Source organism: Arvicanthis niloticus, chromosome 7 (genome assembly GCF_011762505.2).
Source record: "Arvicanthis niloticus isolate mArvNil1 chromosome 7, mArvNil1.pat.X, whole genome shotgun sequence".
Taxonomy (NCBI): domain Eukaryota; kingdom Metazoa; phylum Chordata; class Mammalia; order Rodentia; family Muridae; genus Arvicanthis; species Arvicanthis niloticus.
This window is the reverse complement of record NC_047664.1, coordinates 33,717,967-33,732,904: the sequence shown is the minus strand read 5'-3', so window position 1 is coordinate 33,732,904 and position 14,938 is coordinate 33,717,967. Positions and strand designations below refer to the sequence as shown.

The 14,938-nt window shown below is 44.1% G+C and overlaps 1 protein-coding gene across 1 annotated transcript in view; it reads left to right on the top strand.

The window, feature by feature from the left end:
* Positions 1 to 14,938, top strand: part of Adcy1 (adenylate cyclase 1) — a 115,611-nt gene that overhangs the window by 25,105 nt on the left and 75,568 nt on the right. The window contains exon 3 of the mRNA XM_034508558.2: positions 10,659 to 10,777. Coding sequence (XP_034364449.1) covers positions 10,659 to 10,777 — 119 coding nt within the window. The remainder of the gene's footprint in view (positions 1 to 10,658; positions 10,778 to 14,938) is intronic.

Genomic DNA, 14,938 nt, shown 5'->3' with positions numbered 1-14,938 from the left:
TGCCTGTGCTGTCAGAGAAGCTGCATCCTTGGGTGGAGAGCTCATGCCTCTTACTCCTCTGCATCTGGCTCTTGCCTCCAGAGTCACCTCTCTCCAGCTTCCAGGGAGCTTTGAGTTTACGGCCTCCCCCTGGAGCACAACCCTGGAGTTTCTGTCACAGCTGGAGAACACAGGACAAGTGGCATTTGAAGGTCACATCATCTCCTGGGTCTTCATTACTGCTGCCCACAACCCACTCAGGAAGGCACTCTTGAGCCCAGCTTGCCTTCTGAGATGTAGTGGCTTGTCCCCAAGGGCCCTAGTTGTTCCTCAGATGCCACTACTAAATCAGAACCCTCCAGAAACGTGTAGCTATTTAAAGCACACTCAATTTGTTATCCTAACAAGGTAAATGGAACAACTGAGTTCTTGGTGTGTGAGGAAATTTTATCAAGAAAAGGGATACTTTGTTTTAAATAATACAGGCTGGATTTTAGTTTAATTTAATTAATTTATTTTTATCGAGACAGGGTCTCATGGGCACCAGGCCAACCTTAAACTTGCTGTTTGCTTGAGGATAACCTTGAACTTGTGATCCTCCTGCCCCTACCGTTTTAGAGCCAGGATTACAGGCCTGCACTACACATCCAGTTTCATGTGATTCTGGGGATGGAATCCAAGGCTCTTTGTGGCTACAAGGCAAGCAATTGCCCAACTGAGCTACAACCCCAGGCCTTGGGTGGAGTTTTAAATAGGCTGATCTATTCACAGTGTACTTCTCAAACCACTACAGTTGTTATTTGGCAAACTATCAAGATTAACTGAAAGCTTAAAACTATTAAATGCTTTCTTCGGTATTTACACAATTATTTTTGTTATATAGAATTATGTCTTAATGCTACATGTTAATCTTATTTAATATATGCTTATATATAATCTTAGCCTTATATACTAACTTTATTTGACATGTACATTAAATATGAATTAAATTAACCTAAATACTATTAGTATAGGATTATTATACAATTTAATTTTGGAAGTTTTTTTCTTCCTGCTCAAAGCAACTTTCTGTCCATTTGCAGTTATGCCTGTTGTAACCACCTGTTCTTCCACCAGACATAGATACACACATATCTACTTTATGCCTTTATGGATTTAACTATCCTGGATATGTCATACAAATGGAGCCATATAGTATGTGATCCATAGTGAATGACTTCTCCCAGTATGAGGTTTTCAAGGGCTATCCAGTGGGCTGTGTCTTACTAGTAATTCATGCTTTTTCATGGACCAACTGCTATTCCATTGTATGGACAAACCACATTTTAGTGGGGAAGGAATGGGAGGATGGGCCACATTTTTATTTAATTTAATTAAAAAAGATTGAGATAGGGTCTCACATAGCTCTAGCTGGCCTTGAACTCACTATGTAGCTGAGGCTGGCCTTGAACTACTGATCTTCCTGCCTCAACCTCTTAAAGGCTTGGATTGCAGGTTTGTGGCACTATGCCTGGCTGTTTTGTTTATCTACTCCTGTTTGACAGATAGTTGGGCTGTTTCCATGCCTTCTTTACATTGTAAGTAATCATGCTATGAAAATTGTCCAGACCTTTTTGTGGACACACACACCTTTTGACGTCTCTTGGGAAAACTGTGGGGGAAGTCTAAGAGAGGAGTTTCTGGCCAGGGGGTAAATACCATTTTGAGGGACAGCCAGACTGTGTTTGGCCCAATCATGTCCTGTTCCCATTGGGAACGTGTAAAGGCACTCGTTCCTCCGTGTTAGAATCTGGTTTTTCTTATTTTGTTGTTATGAGTGTTTTGCCTGCATTTGTGTATGTGCATCTTTGGTGTGGCAGGTGCCTGTGGAAGTCAGAAGAGCACATTGGATCCCCTGGAATTGAAGTTACAGATGGTTGTGAGTCACTATGTAGATGCTAGAGACAGAACTAGTTTCTTCTACAAGAGAAGTGAGTGCTTTTTACCACCAGGCCACCACTCCAGCCCTGCTTTGGTTTATTATTTATTGTTTGATTTATTTTCATTATTTTTTAAAGACTTGAGGGTACATGTAGTCAAGGCAGAAGACAGAGATCTTATGTGGGTTTCTCCTTGTTTCCCAGTGGTACCAGCTTACTGAACTGGTACAGCACTACAATGACAACACCCACCCACAAGGCACAGGATCCCTCTCACTGCCCCTTCCGAACCACACCCACATGGTTAAGCTAGTGCCATGAACCAAAAACTTGTAATAGCTATACATTTGTAATATCTTTGTTTATGAACATTTTCCTACTCAGCATAATTCTCGGAGATTCATACAGGTTGTTGAACATACCAATAGTTTACTCTTTTAATGGCTAAGTGGTATTCCACAGTGTGGCTGTTATCAGTGTGTTTAATAACATTCTGTCTGTGAAGGACATCCTGGCAGATTCCAATTTAGGATGATTATGAAGAAAGCCATTTTGAACACCATGTATAGATCTTCAAATGAGCATAAATATTAATTTCCCTGGCCCGAATGCCTAGAAGTAGTGCTCAGACATATGGTGTTTGCAAAAATATTGAGATATGGCAAGACCATTTTCAGAGGTTCAACACCACAGAACTGGAAAGTTTTTAAGCTTCCAGTTTAAAAAACAGGACTCTGAGGAGGCTCTGAACGTGCTCACTGCTGGTCCTTCACTAGAGGTGCGACTTGCAAGCATTTTCTCTCACCCTGTGGCTTGTCATCTCATTGTCTTAAGAGATTTTGTTTTGGTCTGCTAGTGAGCAAACATTTTACATTTTGATGAGAGTCAGCTTATCATTTCTTTTTGTCTTATGGTCCAGTCAGGTTGTCAACTAGATCAAAGTTTCTTTCTATTGCTCTAAGTCAAATCTAAGAACACTGAGTGTAGCCCTAATTCCCGAAGGCTAATGGCTGTCTCTGTGTTTCTAACAGATTTGCAATTTTTGAGTTAATAGATAAATCTGTGACAATGTATGTCAGGGTGGTATTTAAACAAGGTGTGAGGGTGAGGTTAAGGTTTCTCTCTTGGTGATGGGATGGCTGTCCAGTTGCTTTGTGGTTTATTGAAAACATCTGCTTCTGGGTTCTATACTTTATTACATCATCCTTAACATTCATCCTGACATTGTCTTGAGTATTACTCCTCAGGATTGGGTAGGCTAACTCCTTCTACCTCTTGGTCCTTTTTCAAATGTTAGCAGCTACTATTCCTTTTGTTATCCATATGCTTTTGGAATGCTCTTGCCTTTGCTTACTAAAAGCTTTGCTTGGACTTTAACCACATTTGTGCTATCTAGAGAGTATTTGCATCCTTACAGGGCCGAGTCTTCTTTCTACGACAGAATGAAGATTGCTTCTTCATTTATTTAGCCTTTCTTTGATTCCTTGCTCAGTGCCATGATTTTCGGGATACAAACTGTTAAAATTAGCTTTCTACCATGGCATTTCACTTTCGAGCACTTGTAAACAATGTAGTAGTTAGTGTGTGTACACATGTTCATTGCTACTATGCGGAAGTGCAGCCGGTTCTTGAACGTTGGTTTGTCTATTGTGATTCTTTGAAGTCTGTTATTTGTTCTAGGTGTAATTGTTTTGTTTTAATAGATCCTCTGTGTTTTATATAGAGATCACCATACCCTTAGCACTACCTCCTTCTAGTCTGTATCTTTTTCCTACTTCATCACATTGGCTAAACTGCTAGGTGTGATATCAGGTTAGAGTAATGAGAGTCACCATCCATCTCCTGTTCCACCGGAAGCATTTGAAGTTCCACCAAGTGTGGCATGAGCTGTAGGCTTTCTGGGGCTGTCCTTTATCAAGATGAGGAAGTTCTTTATTCCTCCTTTATAAACATTAAATAAGGGCTGCATTTTGTTGTTTTCTTTATCAGTACTAATTGCTGCTTTATTCCTTATCCTGTTGTCGTGGACTATATTACATTGGCATTTCAGTAGTGAATTAACATTGCATCCTTGTATTAGATCTCATGTGGTAGGATATATAATTCATTTATGTGTTGGAAATTGCAAACATCTTGTTATGGATTCTTGTAATCTCTTTTCCTTTTGGGGCGTGCTTACGGCGTATGTGTATGTGTCTTGCACACACCTGTACATGTGCAAGTGGAAGCCAGAAATTAGTGCGTCTTTCCTCTATTGTTCTCCATTTACAATTCATATTAATTCATGAATTGTTAAGCTCATATCTTCATCTCCAATTCCTTCCCTATCTCCCTCCCAACTATCCCTTCTTTCTTTGTATCATTTTGGTTTTGTTTTAAATGCACTGAGTTCAATGCAGCTGGTATGCGCATGGGTGTAAGGCTGTCTCCTGGAGCATTGGTAATCCAGTCCACATTACTGAAGACAGTTGATTCTTACTCCCTCAGCAGCCATCAATTGGCAGTGCCTCCTCAGCTAAGGGCGGGATTTCATAAGTGCTAGGATTTTGGTTGCCTTGACCGTGTGTGAGCCATGTGTATGTAGTCATAACACCTCTCAGTTCATGTGTGTAACCCTTTCTCATGTCCAGAAAACACCATTTCTCTGCAGTCATCTACTCCCTCTGGTCCTACAGTCTTTCTTCCTCCTTTTGATGCTTCTGAGTCTTGAAAGGAAAGGGATGTCTCATTTAGGGCTGGGAATTCCGCAGTCTTTAGTCTCCGCATGCTGACCAGTTATGGATCGCTGCAGTAATCGCCATGGGCTTCAAAGATTGGCTTTTTTGATGAAGGTTTAGAAATGCACTAATCTATGTGTATAAAGATAAGCACTTGGGGGGCAGTTTAATTTTATGTTCATTTAGCAAACAGCAGAAAGTTCTCCCCTAAGACCTTAAGATCTAATAGTCACAGGTTCTTGGCCTACTTAATGATACCAGGCATGAGTTTTGTTTTGTGAAATAGGCCTTAAGTCCAAACAGAAAATAGCTGGTTACTCCATGTATGCCACTATTGTACCAGTGGGCACATCTTGCCGGGCCAATCATTATCCTGTCTTTCAGAGTTCAGAGCTGGGTAAGACTGTTGATTGCCTTTCTCCCCTGGGTGCATGGAGGATGAAGCTTTCAGGCCAGGACTAGCTTGGTTTCTCCATGTCTTATAGCTCAAGTGTGTGCTCTCTCCAGTGGTAATGCTCTGCATGAAGTTCTAGGGGTTAACCGAGAACGAAAGTGCTAGTCTATGATGTTTGGGGGGTATCTATGGAACCCCATGGATCCAAAAACTCAAAAAGAAATAACCTATAGCTGGCACTGGGCTTTTTATTTGAAAGCCTATAATGTCTAGGAGGGGTATCCTCTTTATATTCTATAGGGTAACTATTTGAACTATTCTTACATGTGCATATACTTTCAGAAGCTTCTGCAGTCACAGGTTTTTCTATGGCTTTTTCAAAGGGCTTCAGAGTTAGTTATACTTTCCCTTGCTCCCTTTATACTCCGCTTCTCCCTTGACCCTTCCTTTTTAACTCTTCCTGCGCCATTATACTCCTTCCTCTCTGTTCTATCACCTCTCCCTTGAAATTTACCACTTTTTTTTGTACGATTGTTAAGTATTCCAATTTAAAGATACATTTCTAAAGATTTAAAGCTAACATCTACATATGAGAGAGAACATATGGCATTTGTCTCTCCAGGTCTCTGTGAACTCACTCAGAAAGATTATTTCCAGCGCCATCGGTCTGCCTGAGAATTTTATCACTTTATTTTTCTTTACAGCTGAGTAGCAACCCATTCTGTCTATGTGCCACGTTTTCATTATCCATGAAGTAGCTGATGGGAGTCTGGGCTGCTTCCACTTCCTGGTTACTGTGAAGACAGCAGCAATGAAATGGATGGGGAAGTGAAGTGTCTCTGGTAGGGTATTAGCATCTTTGAGAATGTGCCCAGGAGTGACATAGCTGGATCATATGGTAGATCAGTGTTTTTAGCATCTTGAGGAATATCCACCCTGGTTTCCATGGTGGCTGCTTTCGTTTGTGCTCCACTGGTTTGTGCTCTTCCTTTTCCTCATCCATGTCAGAATTTGATATGATTTGGTTTTTAACCTACACCGTTCTAACTTAGGTCAGATGATATCTCAGAGTAATTTCAACTTGCATTTCCCCTATGTCTAAGGATTTTGAACACTTAAAAAAATATTTCTTAGCCATATGCATTTTTCTTTCAGCAACTCTGTTTCATTCCTTGCCTTTTATTTTTACTTTTTCTGGTAGGTTTTTTTTCTTTGACTATTCTAAATCCCAAGCTTTTGTTTAGATGTAGAGCTGGTAAAACTTTTTCCTAGCTGCCACTTCACTTGAAGGGTGGTATTCTTTGCTCTATGGAAGCTTTTAGTTTCATGAGGTCCCTATGTCAGTTGTTGGTCGTCATGCCTGTGCAGTCCTGCTCAGAAAGTCCTTTCACATAAGTTGACATGTATGGCCTGCTTCTTCCTCTGTCAGATTCAGGGTATCAGGTCTTTGGTTATCAGGGGTATCAGGACCACGTTGTGGTCCTTGATCCATTTGGAGTTGAGTATCGTACAAGGTTCGAGATAAGGATCAAGTTTCATTCTTCTACATGAGAATATTCAGCTTGATAAGCCCTATTTCTTAAATGTGCTATTTTTCCTCTAATGTGCATTTCTGGCCTCTTTGTCTAAAATCAGGTTCCCCTTACTTTTTTGAGACAGGCTTTCTCATTGAACATGGAGCTCTTGATGGTCAGAGGACCCTCTCGTATGGGATGCATCTATTTTCTGCCCCTCCCCTCACATGGCTGGGCTTACAGATGCATGTCACCATGCTTGTCTTTTATGTAGGTCCTGGGGTCTGAACTCTGATCTTCATGCTTGTGCAACAAGCCCTTTTCCTGCTCAGCCATCTTCCAGCCTCTCTTCAGTCATTCTTGCCATGGCTGCTTTAAACTGTTTGTTAATTATTCTGGTGTCTGTCCTCTTGATGTCAGTGTGTGCTGGTTGTCTTTGTTCACTGAACATTGAGTGCATGTTTCTTAGTTTCTGTTATTATAAATAGTGCCCTGTTGGAATCTAGACATCTAGATTATATTGTTTGAAACTCTATTTTATTTGGGTCTTGTGTTGGGCTGCTTTTCTATGACATCATACTGGCTGGGGAAGAGGAGTTGTTTTGATACTATCAGATGAGGAAAGAGGTCCCCCGTGACCTTCTCTGACATCATACCATATTAAGGGACAGGTGGAGGTCTGGCCTGGGTGCTTAACTTTTGCCAGAATGGGTTGATCAGGGTACAGAGTTTTCAGAGTCTTTGGCCTGGAGTAGCACACTTACCATCCAAAGGTTTCCTCTTGAGAACTGCCACATTCCTGGACTTGTCTAAAGAGGGTGGCTTTTGTCCAACTTTTTGTTTTGTTTTGTGCTCAGTGGTGTTCCAGATTCCTTCTTCCCTAGCCCTGTGTTTGGGACACAGGAGGCAAACAAACCCCAGAGGACTCATTCCCAGGGCATGCCTTGGTCTGGGATCTCTGCCTTCTTCCATCCAGCTTTTAGTCTTATGGTGTTAGATGTGGAATATCCATGACTTTTACTGGTGTTCTCTGTGAGAAACAGGGAGGAATCCTTCTCCAGTTTCTCAGGAACAAAGCCCTCATAATCATAAAGAATCTGATTGGGGATGGAGAAGTGCCTACCTTATAAGCATGAAGATCTGAGTTTGGATCCCTAGCACCCATGTAAGAAAGTTGAATGTGGTCCAATCCTCTATAACCCTGAGACTGGGGACTGGAAAGCAGACAGGCAGATCTCCAGAGCTCTCTTGCCAGCTAGTCTTGCCAATGGTGAATGCTGGGTTCAGTGAGAGTCTGTCTCAAAAGATAAGTGGAGAATGGTTAAAGAAAACAAGCCATTGGCCTCTAGCCTTCATAAACAATGCACACACATGCAGTAGAGTGCACATGTATATACATGAAATGCGTGCACACACACACATATCTAATTTTTATTGAGAGTAGCATGTAATGTAGGTCACAGTCAAGGTACATGCATTAAGTTTTTATGTAGTTTTCATGGGACACTGTGATGTTTTCTATGATTCACATTTGTATCAGCTTTTGTCTCTCTAATTTTTTTGGCTTTTGATCTTATTTCCTTTGTTAGATTTTATCGCTGTCATAACCTGTTCTAATGTTGGTTGTGTTGAAGCTGCAGAGTTGGGCTTGAGATTGAAAATTAACTTCAGATATTCATTATCTTTACAATGTGAATGGGCTACTTTATCTTCTTGTCCACATCTAGCTGCTCGGGCATCTGGAAAACCCTGGTAACCAAGAATCCCCATGTTAAGGATGCTAGCAGCAGAGCAGGGTAATAGGACAGTGAAGTAACTGCCACAACTACTTCTTGTAGTGACCAGGACACTGGCCCAACTTTCCATGCTAGTGCTAGAGGCTGTGCCAGGTCTAGTGGCTTTACTGCCTTCCCTCTGGGTTGGCCCCAGTACACCCCAGTTCCCTGGAAGGCAGTCTCCCGAGTCTGATTGCTCCAGCCTTATGGCCAGCAATCTGCTTGTACTGATGATGACTGCAGGTAGTGATGCTATAGCCTACAAGTTTTCCTATAGGCTTATGGTGAGAGCATTGTGGGGCTGTCGGGAGGGATGAAGGTGTTGAGTGGGTTCTGGGTGAAGGATAGAGGTTTTTTTGTTTGTTCATTTTTTGTTTTTTTCCTGTTTGATTTCACTTCGGGCCACTTTCACACTTAGGAATTGCAGATGAGTGACATCTGAAAGGCAGCAAGCTGAGTGCTGGAGTGATGTGGTGGTGCCTGGTGGGGGCAATGACTGCACACTGAATGATAAATTATGCAAGGACAAGGCCCAAGCGGTGATCTGGGTTACAGTCATGGTTTTTCCACCATGTATTTCCAGGATGACTGGAGAGGCTGTACTAGAGTTTGGGTTCAAGACTTAGGGCGCTCCTACGTGGATCTCCTAGGCTGCCTAGGTGCTGCCTCCAGAGCCTGCCTCTGCCTCATCAGCTCCAGAGGTTTTCCATTTCTTTCATGCTGCTGGGGTTGTGTGAAGAGCACAGAATCTGCCCTTTCCCTTCTGGTAGCCTTTCCCTGTGGCCTTCTGAGTATGCAGCTGTCTTTGTGTTCCCACTTGGCCTGTGCCTTTGAATCTCCTGGCTGTAACATTCTCTGATCACTCCCAGGTTGGTGCTTTGTTGATTTCTGACAGATCAATGAATACTGCCCCCTGGGTGGGGTGTCTCTTCCACTTAGCATAGCTGATGGCTGGCACTTGGCCACTTCTGAGGGCCTCAATTTTGGCTGCACCTCTAGAGGCCTGTGGTGTAGGAAGCGTTCTGGTGTCTCCTCCTCGTCACCTGCCTTTCATTCTCCATGCTTGATGCCTTTCTGTCCCTGAGAGTGTGGCATGGACTGTGTCCTCTTTCTGTGTGACCAAATCTGTAAACAGGTAGCCCTGCCTCCTACAGCCTTCCTGAATGTCTGGGTCCATCCAGCAAGGAGATTCACGGGAACTGTAGTGGGAGATGGTGCGGGGCTGGTGTGGTAGACATATGGTTCTGGGGCAGGGCCCTGGTGGCTTCTCTCAGACATACAGATTCAGCTCTAACTATCCTCCAGCGCTGTGCCTGGTTTTCTGCTGTCTGTGCATGCTTATGTTAGCAGCTTTCTCTGGGGTTTCCCAGTGTACCCAGTGTGCTCTCCATTCGCAGGATGAGCTGTGCACATTCACTGCTGTTCTTTGTGTGGTGCAGAAGGGTGAGGCCCTTACACTACTTCCTGGAGCCACTAGGCTCTCTGGGACTGTGCCTGTCCTCTTAGTTGTTGCCCTGATGGACTCTATGGACACTGACTTTCCTTGAAACTCACCAGGGTTGCAGCCACCTTCAGTCAGAGGAGTGGCCTCTCACTGTCACAGTGGGCCACAGTCTAGAAGAGACTCAGAGAATGGCAGGAAAGGGAAGCATCCCATGGACATACCCACTAACGTTCCCCAGAGAGAGGATGGCCAGGCTACTGGACCAGTCAGGGGCCTGGGGGAGAGCCTGCAGCATGTCAGAGCAGGGACCTTTCTCCACCTTATCTGCCCTTGTTGGTAGGATCTTCTTTCCCTTTCTTGTGATTTAAAGACCATTTTTGTCTTCCTTTGCAAGGCAACATGGGACAGAGCATGAGAGGTCTGAGGGAAAATGACCAAGAGAAGGGGTGACCTTGTTCTTCAGGCTTTATCTTTGTGTAACAAGGAGTTTTTGTGTGCCCCAGGAACACAGACTTACTATAAACCAATCTTGAGGACTGTTTCTGGATCTAGTTGGAGCAGCATAAGGAGGGGAGAGGGAGCTAGTAGGGCCTCGGTTGGAGATGGTGGAATTTTCTGGGTTGAAGCTCAGAATGCACTGTAGGCCAGAAGAGTAGCATGCAAGGTCTGCAAAGCATGTCTGAGTGCAGGAGGTCAGGCTCACCTATGCTGGGCTGGGTGTCTGGAGGCAGTTGCTTGCTCATTAGTATTCCATGTTTGAGTGTCAGTTCATGGGGCTCTGGGGACTGGGCAGTGTCTACAGGCCTGGGCATGTGTTGGCCTGCCTGAGCAGCGTCTATAGGCCCCCAGGCCTCTCCTAAGCCAGCGTGAATGTGAAAGACCTTACTGTCTGACAAAGTGTGTCTCTCCTACCCAGGAGCGGTTGCTCATGAGCCTCTTGCCCCGGAATGTCGCCATGGAGATGAAGGAAGACTTCCTGAAGCCCCCTGAGAGGATTTTTCACAAGATTTACATCCAAAGGCATGACAATGTGAGGTAGGGGAATGACACCAATCTAGCTCAACAGTGAGTTTGCTGGGTTTGGGGTGGGGGTGGGGCTGCAGGGTAGAGGTGACAAGGTAGGGACAAGGTAGAGGAGCTGGGAAGTGTATTGGAGAGGTGAGGTGGGCAGCAGGGAAGCTGGTCCCATGTGGAGGAGATCGTGGCTTCTTAGGTGGCACATGCCAGTTCTTGTTCACATTTCTTCCATCAGCACTTGCATTTCCTGATATGGGGATAGAGAGACAGTTGATAGGGAAACAGAACTGTGGCCCAAAGACTGGGTTTTTGTTGTGGTATTTGGTGTGGGGAGTCTCCATTTCTGAATAATGGCAGAGCATTGCTTGAGATGAGCTCTTCCCCCTCAGTCTCCTCATCCTCCCTAGGAGGTCGGAGCTATTGTTCCTATTTTGCTGGCAAGGGACCTGTGTCTTCCATATGAACCAACTTGTGGATACTTTGAAGTTTGCTTTTCTGCTTGGAGAGTCTGCTGAAACTATTTGCCCTAATGTATTGTATAGTCTTTTTTCTTTTTTTTAAAATACCTTTTATTGTAGTTGAATGCTCTTAGAATAGTTAAGTGCCACCTGTTGGGGAGTGCCACCATGTAAGTGCCACTCAGGAGATGATTGGGCAGGCACAAAGCAGTTTCTGCTCAGTTGTTCTTTGCTTGCTCTTCTGGGTGTTAGGTGTCAGGACTCCCAGCCTTCTGCCCCCAGAGACACAAAAGTATGTGGAAAAACTCTTACGTTGGGTAGCACAGGCTGGCTCATCCCAAATTTGTTAAGGCTTATGAACCATCCAGGTATGAAGCCATCCCTATAGGGAGAACAGACATGGTTAATCAGCTCTGTGAATTCTTCCACTTTCTGCTGTCATGTAGTTTGATAGGGACCAGTGCCGTCTTCTATGCTGCTGAAGTGGACCAGGCTTAGGGCCCAGCTGTTTGGAAAGGAGCCACAGAGCCAGCACTTGAGCCTAGATGCTCTCCAGAACTAGGGCTCAGACGCTCCTTGCTGGGTTCATGCTTGTTCGCAGTCCTCTTGCTCTCGCGAGCAGCTGGCACTGCTGCCTGCATTGTAGACATCAGGAAATTGAGATTCATCCACGTGAAACAAATGTGCAGGATGCCCTGGGCAGTGGGAAGAGGGCTGGACACGGGACCAGCTGATGCTTGCATTTGCTTTACATCATTCACCACACCTGCTGCTCCTTGTTAGTTGGAAAGGACATAATTCAGTGCCCCACTGTAGAGGAGCCGTAGCTATCAGAATGTTTCAAAAAGAACTGGGGGGAGGGGGGATCCTGTAGGAGGGTGTCATGGTCGAGCGTCTGCTGGTAACTCGAGTGAGTAGGCATCTTTGACTTCTGCTTGCTCAACAAAGCAAGCAGATAAACAAATACATAAATTAGCACTGCAGCCTCCCCCTGTATTTGTCAGGTTTTTGTTGCTGTGATAAATACTATGACCAAAAGCAAGTTGGAGAGGAAAGGGTTAATTTGGCTTACACTTTTACCTTGTAGTCCATCATTGAAGGAAGGCAGGGCAGGGAGCTGATGTGGAGGTGATGGAGGGTGCTGCAGACTCATGGCTTGCTCAACCTATTTTCTTATAGAACCTAAGACCAGCAGCCCAGGGAATAGCGCTGCCCACAATGGTCTGGGCCTTCCCCTTATCAATCACTAATTAAGAAAATGCCTTACAGACTAGCCTACAGGCCTTTCTTATGGAGGCATCTTATTAAGATTCCCTCCTCACAGATGCCTTTTGCTTGTGTCAAGTTGATTAAATTATCCAGCACACTCTGGGAGGCAGAGCATTGATCAGGGTGACCAGTTCCTCAATTTCTCTGGGGCTGCCTAAACAACCAGCATCTGCCTTTCTGTCCTGACTTTCTGAGAGGTCTGACTCAGCCTGGTTTTCTGGGAAAATAGAAGAGGGTTGTACACTGGAAAATGCCACAGTTTTTACACATGTGTCCCCTGCTCAGGACAGAGTGAACATGTGGAATCCACAGCTGGTTACTGGGAACACAGAGCATTGATAAAGAGCCTGAGAATCTAAGTTGAGATAGGTGATGGGGTTGCTCTCTTCTGTGAGTTAGTCTCGAAAGGCTAGGTCATGATGAGCCAGGCAAAGGCGCTCCAAACAAAGGAGGAAGAGAGACTTGTAGACACAGGTCTAAGAAAATGCACATAAATGCATTCCTGCATAAGAGAAGAGAAACAACTCTCATGAAGACAGACAAGAATTATGCACATGAGAGATGAGAATTTCAACGAGAAAAGCATAAAGGAGTAACAAATCAGAAGGCTCAGGACGGTAGCAACCAAATATAAAATTCCCTACAGGAGAATAGAGAATCAAGCAGAACGAAAGATCGCTGAACTGGAAGACAGGTCTCTGGATGGGTCTGAAAGAGAAGAAGAAAGAATGGAGAGACGAAAGCTTAAGGGGATCTGGGAAGTCAGCACTGGGCCAGCACACATATCATAGGGGTTGCTGGAGAAGAGTGGGAAGGATGAGGTTCTTTGTTTGTTTTAAAGCTTTTTAGATAGGCACGTGGAACAGAAATCAGCACCCAGAATAGGAAACATATATGACAGCAAGTAAAATGAACTTAAAGGAATTAACATGATAAAATTCTGTACAGTTAGAGACAAAGGGAGAATTTTGAAAGCAACAGTGGGAAAGTGTTTTTCTGTAAACCACAGAATCCCCATTAGGTTTTCAGTGGATCTTAGGACAAACCATGTGGGCAGAGGGAGGAAGTGGCATATACCAGATGTTTAAAGCAAACCACAAAACTCCACAGACCAAGGGTGCTGTGCCTGGCAAAATTCTTCAGAAATAAAGGCAAGACAGAGATTCTGTCAGATAGTGGAAAGCTGTGGGAGTTTGTGGCTACCAGATATAAAAAAAAAAAAAGCTAAGGGATTCTCAGGGTGAAATGGAAAGACTCCTATGCAGTAAAACAGTGCATAAGAAATGGTGAGACACATTGACAAAGATGACTGTATATACACATACACATACATATACATATTCATGTTATATGTGTGTATGAAGGTGAATAGTTTTTCACTGTGGTTGCATAAAAGCTAAAAGTCTGACTAGTGAGATGCTCAGCAGGTAGAGGTGCTGGATGTCAAGCTTGATACCTGAGTTTGATCCCCTAGAACCCAAATGGGAGGAGAAAACCAACTCTACCACCACACATACATTATAGTGTATGTGTGCATCTACATAGACACAAACCACACACACAGGCACACACACAGGCACACACACAGGCACATACACATACAGGCACACACACATACAGGTACACACACATACAGGCACACACACATACAGGCACACACACACACAGAGGCACAGACATACACAGGCACATACACACAGGCACACACACAGTGGTACATATACACAGAGAGAGATAAAGAGAGAGAGAGAAAGAGCAAGGGGGAGGGGAGAGGGAGGGGTTGGGGAAGAAGAGGAGGAGGAAGAGAAGGAAGAGAAGGAAAAGGAGGAAGAGGAGAGAGGGAGAGGGAGAGGGAGAGGGAGAGGGAGAGGGAGAGGGAGAGGGAGAGGGAGAGGGAGAGGGAGAGGGAGAGGGAGAAGGAAAAGAAGAAGAAGAGAAGAAGAAGGAGAAGGAGAAGGAGAAGGAGAAGGAGAAGGAGAAGGAGAAGGAGAAGGAGAAGGAGAAGGAGAAGGAGAAGGAGAAGAAGAAGAAGAAGAAGAAGAAGAAGAAGAAGAAGAAGAAGAAGAAGAAGAAGAAGAAGAAGAAGAAAGAGGCAACAACTCTGACAGCACCACTATGGACTTGGTGCTAGTAGACAAAACAGACAATAGTATCCAACTCATTCTTCTCAAGTGCTTGTGGCTCTCTCTAGCACAGGTCATGTAAGGTCACAGAAAATTCCAAAAATGGATTTGAGGTATTTCTTGACCTAATAGCACCATACGTTCTGAATTCAAACTATATTGCAAAGGTGTCATTATTGAAACAACATGGCATGAGAGCAGAGACTTAGGATAGACTAGAGTAAGGAACTTACATACATGTATCTAGCCTGTCCTCAAGAGTGACAAAGTGGAATAAAAAAGGTTTATCTTCAATAGATATTGCTAGAAATACTGAACATCTACAGGCT